We start from the raw sequence: 20,041 nt of genomic DNA on the forward strand, positions 1-20,041 counted from the left end.
CGAAAAATTAATCAGTTGTAATCCATTTCCATCCTAGCCACCCATGGCCAAAGACGCTCGTTAACAGCTTCAGTGCTTTAATGTAGCAATTGTTAATAAAAAATGGACAATTATTATTAGGTCTCCCACGACACAAATAGGAATTTTGGCTGTTCAAAAATCTGCTATTATCCGTGACAAAGCCCATTTAACAGATACACTAAAAGACACTCTCTTGCTACAACCACATAATTTTATTTCATTTTATGTAATTTCTTGCTCGAAAGCGCCAGCACATGCAGGTTTTGTAAACAACCTAGCTGATTACTCCTCGCAGTTGTCTTCTTCTGAGGAGGTTGGCGGTGCGGTAGTCGGCGCTGGGGGCGGTGGAGTCGGTTGTGGTGCTGCTGTTGACACAAATCACAAAAATAGTTTTTTGCTCACAATTCGTTCTATTCTAAACAAAGAAATTGTCTTTCTAAAAACTTTTAAACAGACCACCTTCAAGCTGATTCAAATAGAGTCAAGCCTCGTTAATCCGGCCAACAACGGACCACTAAAATCTGGCCGTATTATGGAATGGCGTTCTAAAGAGGTTCTTTAAATTAGGGAATTACTGAGTGAGTTTTTGTTCTGGCAAAAACAAAGTGGCCGTAAAAACGAGTGGCTGTAATAAAACGGGGTGACCATAAGGGTTGGTTCCACTGTATGTAATCTGCTTACTCATTTTTAAACAGACGTTATGGTGACATGTACTCGATATAAGCTTATTTAAAGGCGGTACCCTTCTTTCTCTCTCAAAGAAAGAAAACTTACATAGAAACGTTCAGCCAGGGTAAACAGACACCTTATTTCGCGCGCACATAGTTATCTCAAAAATTCAAACTCCATATTGATGACGTGGCTCTATAGAGGTCCCTGTTTAAGAGTGACTTTTACGGGAGTTTTGCTGCATTTTTGGTCAAAACGATGCTAAAATTACGACTAATTTTGTATTTGTTCCTTGCTAATATACGAAATGCGTCTAGAATATCACTATAAAAATATTAAGTGAACTGTTGATGGGAAAGCAAATTGCAATTATAGTTTTTTAGCGAATTTTCCAAGGCACAAGGGCAAAACTTAAAGGCGCTGGTGTACCAGACGTTTTGAACTCGAGATCAACCGTCCTCGTGCCCGTTTTTACATAAGTAAAAACTTAAAAGTTTTTACTTATGTAAATGTGTCGACTTTTCAAAACCTTGTTCATGGTAGTTCCCTGTCAAGTGTCCTCCTGTTGGTTGTTGCTCGGTTTAGAATTTTTATGGACAAAAATAACCAGGCCAAAGACTAGCTCAACACGGATTTCTCTACAGCCGTATCATCAGCATGGAATAGTTAGGGCCTCTCAAAGTTGTCTTGAGTGGAAAAAAATGATCGCGGTGATCGACACGGAGGTTCGCTTAGTCAATTCAGCTTGTAAACGTTACAAAAGTTACAAAAAATGTCAGTTATTTTACCCGTTGTAGGTGGCTGTGTCACAGGTGGCACGGTTGGTGTTTCTGTTGACAAAATCACAATCATTTTTTGAAAGATCAGTGACGAAGGATGACGAAGAACAATGAGAGCGGCTACTCTACTACTGCTATTGTGGTTAAACAGTAACATTGGCAATTGTTGTGTCTAATTCATGTATTGAAATTCAAATTTCGCGCTTTAATTGTAATTAGCCAATCACTGTTTAACACTGACACAATGAAGCTCAACGGTTGTTTTTGGATCCGGCCTATTGATTTTTGCCTACTACTTGCGAGAATAATTACTTAAACAAACAAACAAACTAACTAAGAAAACAGACAAAAATGTAAGTTAGTTTTACCCGGCTTGGTGGTGGGTGGTTGTGTTGAAGGTGGCAAAGTTGATGGTCCTGTTGACAAAATCACGTACATGTTTTGAGAATATTTTATAACAGAACGCTAATTTAATTTATTCCTTAATAATTTAATGAGAAATACAAAAAAAGCCAGATATTTTACCCTCAGTAGGTGGTTTTGTCGTAGGTGGCACAATTGGTGTTTCTGGTAACAAAATCACAAACATGTTTTAAAACAAAATTCAATCTTACAACACGATAATTTACTTTAATTCAAACAAACAAACAAACAAACAAAAATGTCATTTTTTTTACCCGGCTTGGTGGTGGGTGGTTGTGTTGAAGGTGGCAAAGTTGATGGTCCTGTTGACAAAATCACGTACATATTTTGAGAACCTTTTATAACAAAGCGCTGATTTAATTTGCTTCTTAGTAATTTAACAATAAATACAAAACATGCTAGATATTTTACCCTCTGTAGGTGGTTTTGTCGTAGGTGGCACGGATGGTGTTTCTGTTGACAAAATCACAAAAATATTTTGAAAAAAAAAAAAACTTGTACAACTCGCCTATTTTTTCTTTAAATTAAAGAAAAAAAGAAGAACAAAAATGTCCTTTTTTTACCCGGCTTGGTAGGTGGTTGTGTTGAGGGTGCCATAGTGGAAGGTGCTGTAGACAAAATCACAAACATGTCTTAGAGACTTTTTATAACAAAACGATCACTTGTTTCTACATATACTTTAAGGAGAAATACGATGAATTATTTTTACTTTTAATGTGAAAGGAAATATAATATGCCAAATACTGTACCATTTGTAGGTGGTTTAGTTGAAGCGGGTGGCATTGTTGGTGGTTCTGTTGGGAGAATCAAACATTATTATTTTTTCAGTTATCAAACAGCACTCAAATTTTACTTTTAATTTAAGGGAAAACCTATTTACAATGGTCTTTCGCAATTAGCTGATTTTGATATACTACACGTTACGGTTAACACTAAATCAGATACCTATGAACGGTTTTTATGGTCTAAACTTAACAAAAACCTTAAAAACTTACCCACACTGGCAATTTTCAGAAATAAAATTAGAAAATTAAACTTGTCAGACTATGTTGACTATGTGGTTGTAGGCTCTGTAGCAAGTTATTCACATTGTCAAAAATAAGTTACGGGCCAAGCATTGGACGCTGTTTTATTTTTAATCATTTACGTTGTACATGTACGTTGTATTTCTTAATTAGGACCACTTTTCAAAGTATCTTTAATTATTTTGTCGTACATTATTTTAAAAACTTATAGTTATTAAGAATTGTTGGTGTCCCCAATTAACCCGTAAGGGCTAAACACATAGACATATGAATAAAGTTTTTATTGCAATTTTTGTTACTTGGTAGAAGGGTATAGTTTATACCCGGGAATTTATATTTATGCCATGTTGGTCAACATATCGGAAAACTGTTACAGGCAAGCCGATGTTCATACTTCGCCTACCTTTTTCCTTGATTGTATAGACATACATAGCAAAGGGGCCTCCAAAACATAGTCTTGAATCATTGCGCTTTTCATCGCAAGCCTCGAAAAAACACTCGTTGGCCTTGACCATTTTACAATTTCCAGACAGTCCATAGACACTAAAGTTGGCATTCATTCCGCTCCAACATTCTCCATAGTTCTCGATGGCAAAGTAGTCATAGTTCTTTTGTTTTGCCTTCACTGCGCACGCGCAAGTAAACCTAAATGATCAGAAAAAAGGGAAGTTGCGTTGAAGATGACGCTTGTTGAAAAGCTTTAACTTTACAGGTTTTACCTTTCTCTGCGTTGGTTAACTATAACTGCTAGGTTTTCTTCGATTTTCAGAAGAGTTTTGTAAATAAAAAATCAAAATTATCCTTAATATATCAAAACATAACTCTTTAAAGTGACTTGATATTATTGATTACTTAACGAGATACATAACCAAATGAAGAAAAAATTTGTTAAAATGTGAATAAAAACTTTTGTGGAAGGTAATATAAGGCACTGATTCAGAGACCGTGGAGAGGGAGGGGCTAGGGGAGCTTTAGCACCCCACTTTTTTTTACACTAACAAAAAAAATATTATAATGAATTAAGAAAGGAAGGAAAAAATATTAAAAACATTTCATTTCTGGGCGCCGTATTGTAGATTTAGTTTGTTAAGGACCAAGGTAACAGCATTTACTTTTACCAAAATACGCTCGCCTTTAATTTAGATACATAAAGAACAAGTAGATGCGGACAATTGCCTTAAAAATTTTCAGTTATAATCGAATGTTAGGCTGCTACCCTTAACTAAAAACTGGCTAGACTTCACTTGAAAAGGCATGTTTCAGTCTTGGTCAGTTTCAATCCGAAAAAAATGGTCTAGTGTAGACCTAAAGGTAAGTCATTTTGTAAGAATGAAAGAAATATTGTCTTTTCTGTTTTTATTCGTTCTGGTACATCTCAGTTACCAGTACTCCAACATGGTGAGAAACGTTCGTGTCTCTGTATAAAGTTTAAAGAACCAGTGAGTAGCGGTATTGTAGAGCAACACTGCCATTTTAAGCAATACTTTACAACAAAATTTTAAGCGCTGAACGTTTCAATTTTTATTTTTAAATGCGTTTCCTGGTATCTAAGAGAAATTGAGATCCAAATTTTCCGGACCCCCCTAGTTGGCTCACGCGTACACGTTCGCAGTTAAGCCCCCCCCCCCCCCCCCTAACTCAAATTCTTGCTGCGCAGTCCCTGTGATTTGAAACATAAACAGTTAACGAAAGTGACTTTTTTTCTACGCTAATTAAAAGACAGAAGTCTCGAAACGTCCGAGAAATGTTGTATTTCAGCACATTAACAAAATTTTTGTTTAATTTTTGTCATATCATACATGCGCTACACAGTTTTTTCCTGAGTTGACTTATTTTATTGTTTTTTTATTTTCATAAAATTTCTTTTCCGAAATTTTTGCGACCACTCCTTCGCTGTATTTGCTGACGACGACAACAACAACAATGGCCTTTTTTTTTAACGTATTTCAATTATTTGGTATGGTGCCAGCGCATAAATGTCCGCCTTTACCTGTCAATGAAGTTTGCCCATTCAAGCCAGTTTATTTTCTCTCCAAAGTAAACCGCTGACTTTCTATCCTTTGCCGTAAGCAGAAGTTCGGGTAAAGCTCGTTGGTCCGGTTTGCTTTTATAACAACCAACCGACTTGGGTTTCAAAGAGCACTCAGGTTGACTTGACATGTAACAGTCTGGTCCTGGAACTACTGTATATTAAAAAAAAAAAAGACAAGAATAAATTCGAAGATGGAGAGGAACTCACCACCCGAGTAATAAAACTAATTACTCTAATACGAGATCAATGTGACGAAGGAACTCACTTACCAAGTAAGACAAAATAATCTAACACGGGGCAAACATGCTTCCCTCAAATAATTTGTGTTCCATATTAACTCACAATTCAGGTATGACAGAATCATCTAGGACGAGGTCAATATGCTGCCCTCAGATAACAAAAGTTCAATAAGGAACTAAAAACCCAAGTAATACATATTTAACAACCAGACACGAGGTTAATAAGGGGTAGCCAAAGTCCCCCTGCCTGCTTCTTAACATGAGTGCCATAAAAAAAAAAATTCACCCGAAAAGTAAGATAGAATAATCTAAGCACGAGGTCAATAAGAAATTAGCTAGAAAGAAATATGCTGCCCTTAGATAACATGAGTTCCATAAGGAACGCACAACCCAAGTTAGACTCAATAATCTAGCAATAGGTCAATATGCTGCCCTCAGGTAACATGAGTTCCATAAGGAACTCACAACCCAAGTTAGACACAGTAACCTAGCAGGAGGTCAATATGCTGCCCTCAGGTAACAAGAGTTCCATTAGGAACTCACAAACCAAGTTAGACACAGTAACGTAGGAAGAGGTCAATATGCTGCCCTCAGATAACACGAGTTCCATAAGGAACTCACAACCCAAGTTAGACCATAACCTAGCAAGAGGTCAATATGCTGCCCTCAGATAACAAGAGTTCCACTAAGGAACTCACAAACCAAGTTAGACCTATAACCTAGCGAGAGGTCAATATGCTGCCCTCAAATAACATGAGTTCCATAAGGAACTCACAACCCAAGTTAGACACAATAACCTAGCAAGAGGTCGATATGCTGCCCTCAGATAACATGAGTTCTATAAGGAACTCACTATCCAAGTAAGACATAATAATCTAGCACCAGGTCAATGTGCTGCCCTCAAATAACATGAGTTCCATAAGGAACTCACAACCTAAGTTAGACACAATAACCTAGCAAGAGGTCAATATGCTGCCCTCAGATAACATGAGTTCCATTAGGAACTCACAACCTAAGTTAGACACAATAATCTAGCAAGAGGTCAATATGCTGCCCTCAGATAACATGAGTTCCATAAGGAACTCACAACCCAAGTTAGACACAATAACCTAGGTTGATATGCTGCTCTCAAATAACAAGAGTTCCATTAGGAACTCACAACCCAAGTTAGACACAATAACCTAGCAAGAGGTCAATATGCTGCCCTCAGATAACACGAGTTCCATAAGGAACTCACAACCCAAGTTAGACACAATAACCTAGCAAGAGGTCAATATGCTGCCCTCAGGTTGCATGAGTTCCAAAAGGAACTCACAAACCTAAGTTAGACACAATAACCTAGCAAGAGGTCAATATGCTGCCCTCAAATAACATGAGTTCCATTAGGAACTCACAACCCAAGTTAGACACAATAACCTAGCAAGAGGTCAATATGCTGCCCTCAAATAACATGAGTTCCATTAGGAACTCACAACCCAAGTTAGACACAATAACCTAGCAAGAGGTCAATATGCTGCCCTCAGATAACATGAGTTCCATAAGGAACTCACAACCTAAGTTAGACACAATAATCTAGCACGAGGTCAATATGCTGCCCTCAGATAACAAGAGTTCCATTAGGAACTCACAACCTAAGTTAGACACAATAACTTAGCAAGAGATCAATATGCTGCCCTCAGATAACATGAGTTCCATAAGGAACTCACAACCCAAGTTACGACACAATAATCTAGCAATAGGTTGATATGCTGCCCTCAGATAACAAGAGTTCCATTAGGAATTCACAACCAAAGCTAGACACAATAATCTAGCACTAGGTTGATACGCTGCCCTCAGATAATAAGAGTTCCATAAGGAACTCACAATCCAAAGTTAGACACAAAGATCTAGCACGAGGTTGATACGCTGCCCTCAGATATTAAGAGTTCCATAAGGAACTCACAATCCAAGTTAAACACAAAGATCTAGCACGAGGTTGATACGCTGCCCTCAGATATTAAGAGTTCCATAAGGAACTCACAATCCAAGTTAAACACAAAGATCTAGCACGAAGTTGATATGCTGCCCTCAGATAACAAGAGTTCTATTAGGAATTCACAACCAAAGTTAGACACAATAATCTAGAACGAGGTTGACATGCTGCCCTCTGATAACAAGAGTTCCATAAGGAACTCTCCACCCCCAAAAAGCACAAAATCTAGCAAGAGGTCAATATGCTGCTCTCAAATAACATGAGTTCTATAATGACCTCGCCACACAATCAAGACGTAATAATCTTGCACGAGGTCAATATGCTGCCCTCAAGTACCTTGGGTTTGATAATCACTCACTACCCAAGTATGACAGAATAATCTAAAACGAGGTCAAATTTACCTGCTCTGATTGACCGTGGTGAAGAAACCGTACATGATGTGTCTGTTGACAAGAAAACAGAGCACACGGTTTATATTAACATAACGGTACGAAAAAGGCACTACAGAAAGGTGTATATCCTCGTATCTATTTAAATCCTTGTACTAGTGTCACAAGACACAAGACACAAATCAAGACACAAATTTTCCCAAATCACTTTATTATATTTTTCACGCTTTTCGGAAAATACAGCAATATAGGCGAACCCAAATACTACCATTAAATAACGTGTTTTATCTATAACAGTGAGATCATATCATCTCAAAATAAAAACTTGTAAACTTGCTTGCGATTCATCAAAATAATTCAGAACACAATTTGCAGCATTTTCGTTTTACATTTTTAACTTTTATTCACTCTAGTCCAATTTTCAATTTCTTAACGATAATTGTGGTGATTTGATTTTAGTGATTTCGAAAAATTAGACAATAGTTCGCTTCGCTCTCCATTTCAAAATGGTAAAGATTAAGTCGTTCTAAAGGTTTCAACTTACAATTGTTTACTTCTAGCTTATATAAAGGTTTTTCATTAGAAGATGCCTTATATGATCAGTCCGACACACAGTATTTTTACTCGCTTGCGTCATTCTAACACTAATGGTCGATGGGAATCACAAGCAATGGCTTAAGGAAAGTCTGCGATAATATTCAACGCGGTCAAGACTTGTACAATATACCTGAATCTAGAAAAAGTATTACAATATAGAAGGAGGGGAAGGGGAACCAATGGTTTTCTTACATTTTGCAAGACCAAGAATAATCAAAACCACTCCCAACTTCATAGCCATGCTCGATCCTAGAACAAAACAGAAATAATGTTTATCAACCGCTTGTGAAGATACGGAGAAATTAGGTTTGGAAGAAAGCAAAAGCTACACAAATCTAGACCAAATGATTTTTTTAAGGGCCTTTCTTGGAAATTGTGAGTTAAGCTGTCAGTTTAAAATAATTACAAGGAACAGGGTTGAGAGTTTCTAAGTGTTTATATAATAAGTTCACCTCAGACTTACTTGTTTCACCACCAAGCCTTTCTTTCGAAGTGCAAACTTGTAAATTTTATCATAAGAATTCACTCGTGAAAACTGTATGAAGGTGGCAGAAGGTGGAGAATAAGTTGCTTAAACCAAGCTTGGTAAATTTTGAGCATTTTTCAATAGTTTTTATTGATTGATTGTGGTAATGCGCATTTGAAAACTAATAGTTGATATTTGCGCATCCTCATCCTCATCATCATCATCATCATGGCCTATTGCAAGTTTTCTCGCTGGCTCACAGCGGTATGCAAACGCAAGACTTTTGTAAGAGAATAGTATAAAAAAAAAGTGGTAAACCAAATTTTGAGCCGGTTAGCTAGGTGGATATCAATTAAGTTAGTAATATATATTTGTGTCCTAGGAAATCTAAAAATAGTGGTCCATTTTTATATAATTGATATATTAGTGCACTGAAACTGTTAACAAGCGTCTTTGGCTGCGGATGGCTATGATGAAAATGGATAACAACTTGAAAAATTTCGGCTAAACTTTTTAAGTTGTTTCCGCGCGTCTTGAAAAAAAAAATCGATATTTGTAGCCGTAGTTTGATTTCTCTTCGAAAATACAGTGAAAAGTAAGGCTACATCTTTCTTTAGATGTTCAAAAGTAATGCTTTTTTATGGTTTAAGTTGCCAAAAACTAATTTCAGAATAGTTTAGAGCAAGAATCCGCCAAATTTCCGTGACGAAGCTCCATTAAATTTTGACTGAAACATATACACGAATTCTCGGAAATTGTGTTTGAAATATGATAAACCATGAAGAAACAACAGTTTTACCACATTTGACGTGTCAAGTACACTTCAAGAACTGTCGAATGGCAATCGATTTTTGTCAATACCTGTCATTACTAGCGATCACGTTCAACTGCCGCTTGCCTAAACTTCTACATGAATTCTTGGAAACTGTGTTTGAAATATGATAAACCATGAAGAAACAACAGTTTTACCACGTTTGACGTGTCAAGTACACTTCAAGAACTGTCGAATGGCAAATCGTATTTTGTCAATACCTGTCATTACTAGCGATCAAGTTCAACTGTCGCTGTTAGTACACCTGCTTTTAAAATATTAAAACTAATAATTACTAATTATCTCACATTGCCAAGAGATTAGGATGAAAGGTGTAGGAAATCAATTCAAGGACACGTAAGAATAAAACTTGCTTTAAAAAATAATAAAATTAAATCAATAACAGTGAACGATTTGAAGGACGACTTCTATCTGACACTGCGATTCAATCAGATTTTAAGAACTTGGATTTAACGAGGAAACTTGATATTTCTTTACTCGTAAGGTTGATTGCCCTTTTTTTACATCAATAACCAAGTCGACTTAAATTTCATGGGTTTTACTTGCAATACTGAACACATTTTTCAGACTAAGCAATTTAACGAAATTTTCTGAAACCTAACTCGGATAACATGCACAAAGCACTGAAATTCAATCGAATAAATTGGTTATCGTGCTATGCTTCCAAAATTTGTTGTAGTTTGTCTAGAAAGACTACTTGGAAATTAAGTTGTTCGTGGAAATAAGGGGTCTGATAAAACGTTAGTTTGTGTTAGGTTGCGGTGATAAAATCAAGCTACTGAAAATAGTTAAGTATCAATTGTAGATACTTGAATGTAACAAACATTTTGAAAACGAATTTTCGTTACAGCCGAGTGGCGTGTATAACGAATATCGGATACAACTTATAACGGATAACGGATCGATAAAACGAACCCCTCAAATTTAAAAAAGCGAGCGAGCGAGAGTTTACACTGTAGTACATGAGTTTAAAAATGCATATAAGTGAAAAAAGATCGAACGATAAAAAGTTGTATACTTACCTTATTTTTTTATTACAGCACAAATAGAGAATGTTTATTCCGTTTTTCGAAGAATGAAGGAGACAATCCTTTTCCTTTGTTCAGCAGGGCTAACAAATTGACCTTAACAGCGATTCACACCTGTTACACGTTCTCCCCTTCTAGCGGAGCATGCGCTCTTGTGACATGGCAATCCTTGCAAAGTTAATAAATACACTTATTCGATGGTTTAACATATAATACACGCGGAAATTTTGCGAGTTCTGTAGTATTTTTCCGAGCCCCTACGGGGCAAAATGTCCGCTCGTATTATATGTTTAAAGATCGAATAAGGGATTGATAATTCCACTTTTTTCCACTAAGTTTGGGTCCGTATTCCGTACGTTTGTCCGTCCGTATTTTTACCCTGTTCTACAGTGCAATAACGTGGCATATTTTTCACGTTCTTTTGCCCTTATATGGTAAAATGGCACAATAGTGGAATAATAAGGTGCCGTAAATAACGTATCAAATTCTCGAGTTTCAGTTGGTTAAGTACTTCAATAATACCTAGGGTCTTTTTAAGGCGAATTTCTTCGACAATTTTGATATTTTGCTGTAATTTGAGAGTGCGAAATTTTAATTACGACACAAAATTCTCAAGATTTTGCATATCTTCGAAAGATCAAATTCCAAGTAAGTAAAAAGTAAGGTAAACAAGCAAATTGTCCTATGTTTGCTTTTCTTGATTTTGATACGCAAGTATCAAGGTTCTTCAGAGATGAATTATCGTCTATAGAAGCAAGAAAATGAACAGTTTGAGGACTGTACTGAAGGTATACTTTATTACAAAAATTCGTTGCTGAAGAGAATAGTGATTAATGACGGGTCTGAAGAAAATCAAATAAGTGTTTGGATTAAAATGCTTTATTGGTTTTTTTCTTGACGTTGGCAATTTAAAATTACGCCCACTAATTTTCTACTCACTGATTTTAATTGTTTTTTCTGGCGCCATCGATTTCATGGTGAAAACATGATACCTCAAAAAGTTCCTGTAATAAGTGCCCTTTCTGCGCCTTGCGCCTTTCACTTTCCATTGCAACACCCAAACCTGTTTTGTTTTTGGTCGTAATATTATCACTACCCAAAATCATATGCTTTAAAATTTCTCCCAACCTGTCATATGTCACTTCAACTCAAATTAGACCTCTGTGGTAAATTTAACTATCATCAATTATCTCAAAGATTCGTGACTTTTAAACAAATATGTTTTAAAGGAGAATGGAAAAAATAGTAGTATTTCTATTAGTGATAGTATTGCTTAAGAGAGAGAGTAAGACATTGAACATAGTCATAGTAAGCTCACGACCAGTAACAGAAAACAATTCAAGTAAAGTGAGTTCGTGGCTAAACGTTTGTTGTTGATGATGTGCTTCTGTTTAGCTCAACAGCTCCGAAACACAGTACGCCATGACCACTACCTCTCGGGAACCTCTATTTTCATTCGCCCCTTGTAAACACTTCTTCTATTGTTTTCTAGGTATAGGGGCATTGTTGTGACCTGTTAGTTATTGTTGTAAAAACCAATGGCATGTCTCGTTCCGAAAGGAAGTGGTTGATCCCTGAAATACGACGGACTTTTCAGAGTTAAGGAAATTCAATTTGGCCTCGGAAGCTGCAGAGTAAACAAATCGCGTGTTTTTTGCAAAAACTGTCATAAAAATTATGGAGAACATTATCAGACGTTTTAAGCAATCTCTTAGAATCTAGTTTGGTAAAATAGGTTATTACATAAAATATTTAAGAATAGTATAGAATAACGTTTTGACGACTTCATGTCATTGTACAGTCATAAAACATTTACCGGATAATGGGAGATGACTTTTAAGAGATTTGCTTGTTTGTTTTTTTTTTAATGTTTTTTTTTCTAACTATTGAATAAATCCATCAGAAAAATAGCAAATAATTTGCTTATTCACACCAAACACCAAACTACTCACTCTGACGTATAAGCGACAAACTACAAACGGCAAAAGTTGGATTTTGCCGTTCCCAGAAAAATCAAACGCAAATCTTAATCTATCTTTTATTGTATCGCGAGGAGAGCGTGAGAAATTTAACTGCATGTAGGACTATAGCTTGGTGCGAATAGGTAGAATTAAGGGTTCAGTTAAGGTTTCTTGTTTTAATTAAAGAGCATTTCGTAGGTTAAACTCACAGCTTGCCAACATAACTATTCAAGTGTCTTCACGAAATTTTTCTGCGGCTATCGAAAATTACCCTTCCGCGGGTTTGGGGTTAAACTGCACCACAATTTCACATGTTTTTATGAGATAAACACTTCTTCGCGCATCATATTGGAAGTGCACTCAACAAATCTACGTATTACTAGCGCGTATAAATTATTTTTTTACTTCACGTTGTCCTCGACTTCGCCGTCGTGATTTCCAAAGAATTTCTTTTGGGTACCGCCAGAGGACGTTTTGTGGGGAGGACAGTTATTATGATCAATTTTGGTTCAAATTGCGTAAATTATCCAGGCTGGTGGTACAGATCATAGCTGAATCCGAAATTTACGACCTTATTTGATATTTCAGCGAGAAAGAAGAAGAATGCGCGACTAAAATTAGGCCGAATTAGGTATTAGAAGGACTTCAAGAAATAACCGTTTTCTGTTGCACAGCATAGCACACGCAATTGGCATGGCAAATTTTGCTGTTTAACCTTTCCCCATTTCATAAAGCGTATTGAGTGACGTTACATACAAAGGCACGTCATGCGACACCAAAAAAAAATTATCCGACTAATCCGAAATAAAGGTCATTAATTTTGCGTTGTGACGAACTTATTTACGCCGACAAATATTTGGGTTGTTTTTTACTGGGAGCTTATGTTACCTTAAAAGCCAGGCCTTCATATTCACTCGTGAGATATCGATTTGAACACTCGAAGATAAATTTCATATCTCCGTGCAACCATGTAATATCGTTTATATATCAAACTTTTCAATGTCATGAAATTCAGATTTCGTTAGATATTTACTGAATTGCATATGCAGAGTTGCTCTCACCAAGGACAGAATTTAGAGTTTTAAAGCAGTGGACTGAAAGAGATTCTTTTGTTACAACTGCATGCTTTTATTTCTTGCTCACTGGCAGAATTACAAACAGTTATTTTACAGTGAAACGAACTCAACCGGGGCCACCCAACGTTTTTTAGCCAATCACAAGACAAGTTTTAAACAAAAGAATTGGAGTTCCTTGGTCAGGCAACCAATCACAGTGGAGGGCAATTTCAACTCTTCGCTTGACTGAATACGATGCGAAGGCACGCTAAAGTGTTGTTTTTACGGCAAAAATATAATTTTGTTCATTTCGTTTACGGTTAAGGCGAAAGTCTGCCGGTAATTTAGAACACTGGACGGAATCAACGTAAATAAGTTTACCGAATGACGGCCGGGAATTTTGAAGACTGAACGGACTCAACGAAAATAGCACGGCCTGCGCCTGGAATGAAGACAAAACGGACTCGACACAAATTTATTTACCGGCTGAAACTGTGAAGAAGAAACGGCTTTTCCTCAAACCAGTATTTATATTTGCCGAAGCGAATCAACACCGGTCCACAAAGAGATAAACTCAGTGTATTACATCAGTGATATATATATACAGTGATATAGTGATAAAAAGAACATTGTACCTAATGAACAAATTACAACGGCGAACATTTCAAACCATAAATATTCATCGCCGGATAAAACTCAACAAAACGTGCAGAAACGTGACAGGTTCACGCATACTTGTTAGCGGCTGTAATTTGGTAAATTTATTTTTACGTTGAGCCCGTTTCGTGTTCAAAAATGTCGGCCGCAAATTCGAGGAAAACTGACATAAGCTTTCGTCTTCGACATTCCCGGCCGTGTTTTGGAAAATGTGTGTCATATCGTAAGTTTTATAGCCGATCATGCTTCGGTAAATTTTATATTTACGTTGCGTCCGTTCAGTCTTCAAAACTCCCGGCCGTAATATTCGATAAATTATCCAAGCTTTCGTCTTCGACATGCCAAGCCGTCTTTCGGAAAATATTGAGCTGGCCGTGAATCGGCCGGTAAATTTATTTCGCTACGTTCATCACTTCGTTCAGTCTTTCGAAGTCTTCAAAATTGCTCGCCGTAATTCGGTGATACGCTGAATCCTTTCAGTCTTCAAAAATATTCGCGGCCGTAATTCTGTAGACGTATTTACGTTGATTCCGTCCAGTGTTCCAAATTACTGGCAGACTTTCGCCTTAACCTTAAACGAAATGAACAAAATTATATTTTTGCCGTAAAAACAACACTTTAGCGTGCCTTCGCATCGTATTCAGTCAAGCGAAGAGTTAAAATTGCCCTTCACTGTGATTGGTCCCCTGACCAAGGAACTCCAATTCTTTTGTTTTAATCTCGTCTTGTGATTGGCTAAAAAACGTTGGGTGGCCCCGGTTGAGTTCGTTTCACTGTAAACGACAAGGTTTATTACTCTAGCTACTTAGTCTCTTCCAGTACTTTGGAGTTGGTTTTGCTGTGTTATATTTGGCCATACATCCGGCGTGCAACGGTTACTCACGGCGGTAGTGTCGCGGCGGTAGATGGTGGTGGTGGTGGGGATGGTGTCGGCGGCGGTGCTGTTGACATAAACCACAATAATAGAAAAAACGTATCTTTAAATTCTATTGAGTGCAAACATAACAGACCTATATTAATAGTCAGCATAATCGAGAGCTGTATCTTTATCTTTCATTTGAGATGCTATGGCTCGGATTTCAGTGAATCTCTCTGCAATTTGTGCTACCTTTCCAACAGCGACGAGCAAGACAAATCCGATCAAATGCGGCCGGAAGTCCTACAGCAATATGATATCCCCGATCTCAACGAATTTTCCTCGAGGAAAGGCCTTAAAATTCTGCATCAAAACATCAGAGGACTGTTAACAAACAAGCATAGTATCTTATGGTGGGTGATTACCGTCATAATTAAACTTTGGATTATGTTACTTGTTATTGCATTTTGTTTTACAATAAGTTGCTTGTGTGTTTGAATTTTATGTTGGTTGTATCAATTTTCTGTCAGAATTCAGAAATTTTCGCCTAATCAAATTTTCTGGTGTATTTTTTGCCAGTAGTTCGAATTTTCGGACACATTCAATTTTCTGCTAGTAGTTCGAATTTTCGGACACATTCAATTTTCTGCTAGTAGTTCGAATTTTCCGACACATTCAATTTTCTGCTAGTAGTTCGAATTTTCCGACACATTCAATTTTCTGCTAGTAGTTCGAATTTTCGGACACATTCAATTTTGGAAAGCATTAAATAACAACTACTGTAGCCCTAAGTACTTCATGTAATAGAACACAAACTATAACCCAAATATAAACGAACAGCACCCCCTATAGTAGACCCCTACACACCCATGTAAACCCCTATACAACCATATTTACCCCTATATAGCCATACAAACCCCTGTATAGCCATGTAAACCCTATACAGCCATGTGAACCCCTATACAACCATGTAAACCCCTATACAACCATGTATACCCCTGTACAACCATGTAAACCCCTATACAGCCATGTAAACCCCTATACAGCCATGTAAACCCCTATACAGCCATGTAAACCCCTATACAACCATGTATACCCCTGTACAACCATGTAAACCCCTATACAGCCATGTAAACCCCTATACAGCCATGTAAACCCCTATACAGCCATGTAAACCCCTATACAACCATGTATACCCCTGTACAACCATGTAAACCCCTATACAGCCATGTAAACCCCTATACAGCCATGTATAACCCTATACAGCCATGTAAACCCCTATACAGCCATGTAAACCCCTATACAGCCATGTGAACCCCTATACAACGCTGTAAACCCTGTACAACCATGTATACCCCTATACAGCCATGTAGACCCCTATACAGCCATGTATAACCCTATACAGCCATGTAAACCCCTATACAGCCATGTAAACCCTGTACAACCATGTATACCCCTATACAGCCATGTAGACCCCTATACAGCCATGTATAACCCTATACAGCCATGTAAACCCCTATACAGCCATGTACACCCCTATACAGCCATGTGAACCCCTATACAACGCTGTAAACCCTTATACAGCCATGTAAACCCCTATACAGCCATGTGAACCCCATGTAAACCCCTATACAGCCATGTGAACCCCTATACAACCCTGTAAACCCTTATACAGCCATGTAAACCCCTATACAACCATGTATACCCCTATAGAACCATGTGAACCCCTATACCACCCTGTAAACCCCTGTACAGCCATGTAAACCCCTATACAACCATGTATACCCCTATACAACCATGTATACCCCTATACAACCATGTATACCCCTATACAACGATGTATACCCCTTTACAACCTTGTATACCCCTATACAGCCATGTAAACCCCTATACAACCATGTATACCCCTGTACAGCCATGTAAACCCTTATACTGCCATGTATACCCCTATACAACCATGTAAACCCCTATGCAGCCATGTTAAACCCTATACAACCCTGTAAACCCCTGTACAGCCATGTAAACCCCTATACAACCATGTATACCCCTATACAACCTGGTATACCCCTATACAACCATGTATACCCCTATACAACCATGTAAACCCCTATACAACCTTGTATACCCCTATACAACCATGTATACCCCTATACAACCATGTAAACCCCTATACAGCCATGTATACCCCTATACAACCTTGTATACCCCTATACAACCATGTATACCCCTATACAACCATGTAAACCCCTATACAACCTTGTATACCCCGTTACAACCATGTATACCCCTATACAACCATGTATACCCCTATACAGCCATGTATACCCCTATACAACCTTGTATACCCCTATACAACCATGTATACCCCTATACAACCTTGTATACCCCTATACAACCATGTATACCCCTATACAACCATGTAAACCCCTATACAGCCATATAAACCCTAATAGAGTCGGAGAAAACAAAACACGATCTTTCGCATACTCACGAGGTGTACGTCAAGGGTGTATCCTAAGCCCCCTTTTATTTAATCTTTATATAAATAATTTGCCATATTTATTTGAAAACACTCTATCTGATCCATTTGTACTTCCAAATGGAACAAAAATAAACTCCCTGTTGTACGCAGATGATTTGATTATACTATCAAGATCCAAAGTTGGATTGCAGAACTGTTTAAACGTCCTTTCGTCCTATTGCGAAACGTGGATGCTAAAAATCAATCCAAAGAAAACAAAAATAATGATATTTCAAAAACGCCAAAGAAAGTCCATTGACATCAGCTTCAATATAGGCACTGAATCAATTGAAATTGTTCAAGAATACACGTATTTAGGAACACGTTTAACCCCAACGGGAAACTTTACTCTTGCACTCGAACACTTAAAAGAAAAAGCGATGCATGCCTTTTTTAGTATACGAAAACACTCAACCCTTAATAGACTTAGACCTAATACTGCATCCCAAATTTTTGACACAATGATATTTCCTATCTTAAGCTACAACAGTGAGATATGGGGGATGTACATGAAACAGAATTTTAAAACTTGGGATAGTTCCCCAATAGAAAAAATTCATCTCAAATTTTGTAAACGGTACTTAGAAGTAAACAATAAGGCCTCGAACATAGCTTGTAGAGCGGAACTTGGAAGATTACCTTTAATTATCCCAATTAACCAGAGAATTATGAAATACTTTGTCTATCTAAACAAGAAAGACAACGACTCAATTGTCAAACAATCTTTTCTTATGTCAAAGAACTTACACTCTATCAACAACTCCGGATTTTATTCCAATTTTTTGAATTTAATAGAACACTACCATCTCCCCAATTTCGACCCGGAATCTTTAGATAATTATAGAATTAAACGATACACAACCAATATGAAAGAGAAATATATATCTTTCTGGCGACATAGCCTAGAACACTCAAGGAAATTAGAATTTTTTAAAGTTTTTAAAAATGAATACGTTGCATCTGATTATTTACAACAGTTAAGATATTTTAATGAAAGAAAAAATCTTGTGAAATTTAAATTAAGTAATCACAAACTTATGATTGAACTGGGTAGATATCAGACTGACCATATACCCAGAGCAAATAGATTATGTCCATTGTGCAAGTCAAATCAAGTAGAAAACGAAACACATTTCTTATTAGATTGTAGCAAATACTCTTCCCAAAGGCGGACATTCTTAAAACGAATCAATGAGATAGTACCTGACTTTGAAAGGAAAACAACCTCAGAAAACATTAAACTTCTTATGAACTCTAATGATTATCATGTTAATAAGCTTGTTATGAAGTTTATTTCTTCATGTATGAATTTACGTGATGCATTGTTATTATCAGGTGAAAGCGATGTAACTTAATCAAGTTTTAGTATGATATAATAGGATCGTTTTGTTACTTTTAGTTTAGATATGCTTTTGCAACACTGTAAACGGTAACGGTCATGCAAATAAAGCAATTTATTACTTACTACAACCATATAAACCCTAATACAACCATATAAACCCTAATACAACCATGTATACCCCTATACAACCATGTATACCCCTATACAACCATGTAAACCCCTATACAGCCATATAAACCCTAATACAACCATACAAACCCTAATACAACCATATAAACCCTAATACAACCATGTATACCCCTATACAACCATGTATACCCCTATACAACCATGTATACCCCTATACAACCATGTATACCCCTATACAGCCATGTTAACCCTTATACAACCTTGTATACCCCGATATAGCCCTGTAAAACCCTATACACCTCTATACAGCACTATACACCCCTATACAGCATTATACATCCCTATACAGCACTTTACACCCCTATACAGCACTATACAGCTCTATACACCCCTATACAGCACTATACACCCCTTTACAGTACTATACAAACCTATACAGCACTATACATCCCTATACACCTCTATACATCCCTATATATCCCCATACAGCAATATACACCCCTATACAGTACTATACAAACCTATACAGCTCTATACACCCCTATACAGCACTATACACCCCTATACAGTACTATACAAACCTATACAGTACTATACAAACCTATACAGTACTATACACCTCTATACAGCACTATACATCCCTGTATATCCCCATACAGCAATATACACCCCTATACAGTACTATACAAACCTATACAGCTCTATACACCCCTATACAGCACTATACACCCCTATACAGTACTATACACCCCTATACAGTACTATACAAACCTATACAGTACTATACACCTCTATACAGCACTATACATCCCTGTTTATCCCCATACAGCAATATACACCCCTATACAGCACTATACACCCCTATACAGCACTATACACCCCTATACAGCACTATACACCTCCATACAACACTAAACACCTCTTTACAGCACTATACACCCCTATACAGCACTATACACCCCTATACAGTACTATACAAACCTATACAGCACTATACACCCCTATACAGCACTATACACCCCTATAAAGTACTATACACCCCTATACA

At 37.1% G+C, this 20,041-nt stretch overlaps 2 protein-coding genes across 6 annotated transcripts in view; both read right to left on the reverse strand.

The window, feature by feature from the left end:
- Nucleotides 1–219: 219 nt before the first annotated feature.
- Nucleotides 220–10,809, reverse strand: LOC144646226 (uncharacterized). Of its 4 annotated transcripts, none has more exons than XM_078505766.1 (13): nt 10,471–10,809; nt 8,339–8,396; nt 7,562–7,603; nt 4,908–5,100; nt 3,321–3,562; nt 2,642–2,686; nt 2,456–2,500; nt 2,304–2,345; nt 2,147–2,194; nt 1,995–2,036; nt 1,838–1,885; nt 1,479–1,520; nt 220–386 (listed from the first exon to the last, which is right to left on the reverse strand). In XM_078505766.1, exons 2-13 carry the CDS (start codon nt 8,385–8,387, stop codon nt 304–306), a joined length of 921 nt encoding a protein of 306 aa, XP_078361892.1. In that variant the 5' UTR covers nt 8,388–8,396; nt 10,471–10,809; the 3' UTR covers nt 220–303. The 4 variants fall into 4 exon arrangements, with proteins under 4 accessions (XP_078361892.1, XP_078361893.1, XP_078361891.1 ...); XM_078505767.1 differs by having other exon boundaries at nt 8,339–8,388; nt 10,467–10,809; XM_078505765.1 differs by having other exon boundaries at nt 8,339–8,395; nt 10,467–10,808.
- A 2,728-nt stretch (nt 10,810–13,537) lies between these two features.
- Nucleotides 13,538–20,041, reverse strand: part of LOC144646245 (uncharacterized) — a 44,349-nt gene continuing 37,845 nt past the window's right edge. For both annotated transcript variants that reach the window (XM_078505787.1, XM_078505788.1), the window contains exon 6: nt 13,538–15,086. In XM_078505787.1, coding sequence (XP_078361913.1) covers nt 15,025–15,086 — 62 coding nt within the window. In that variant the 3' untranslated portion in view covers nt 13,538–15,024. The remainder of the gene's footprint in view (nt 15,087–20,041) is intronic.

Source organism: Oculina patagonica, chromosome 3, assembly GCF_052425735.1.
Source record: "Oculina patagonica isolate OP01 chromosome 3, crgOcupat, whole genome shotgun sequence".
Taxonomy (NCBI): Eukaryota; Metazoa; Cnidaria; class Anthozoa; order Scleractinia; family Oculinidae; genus Oculina; species Oculina patagonica.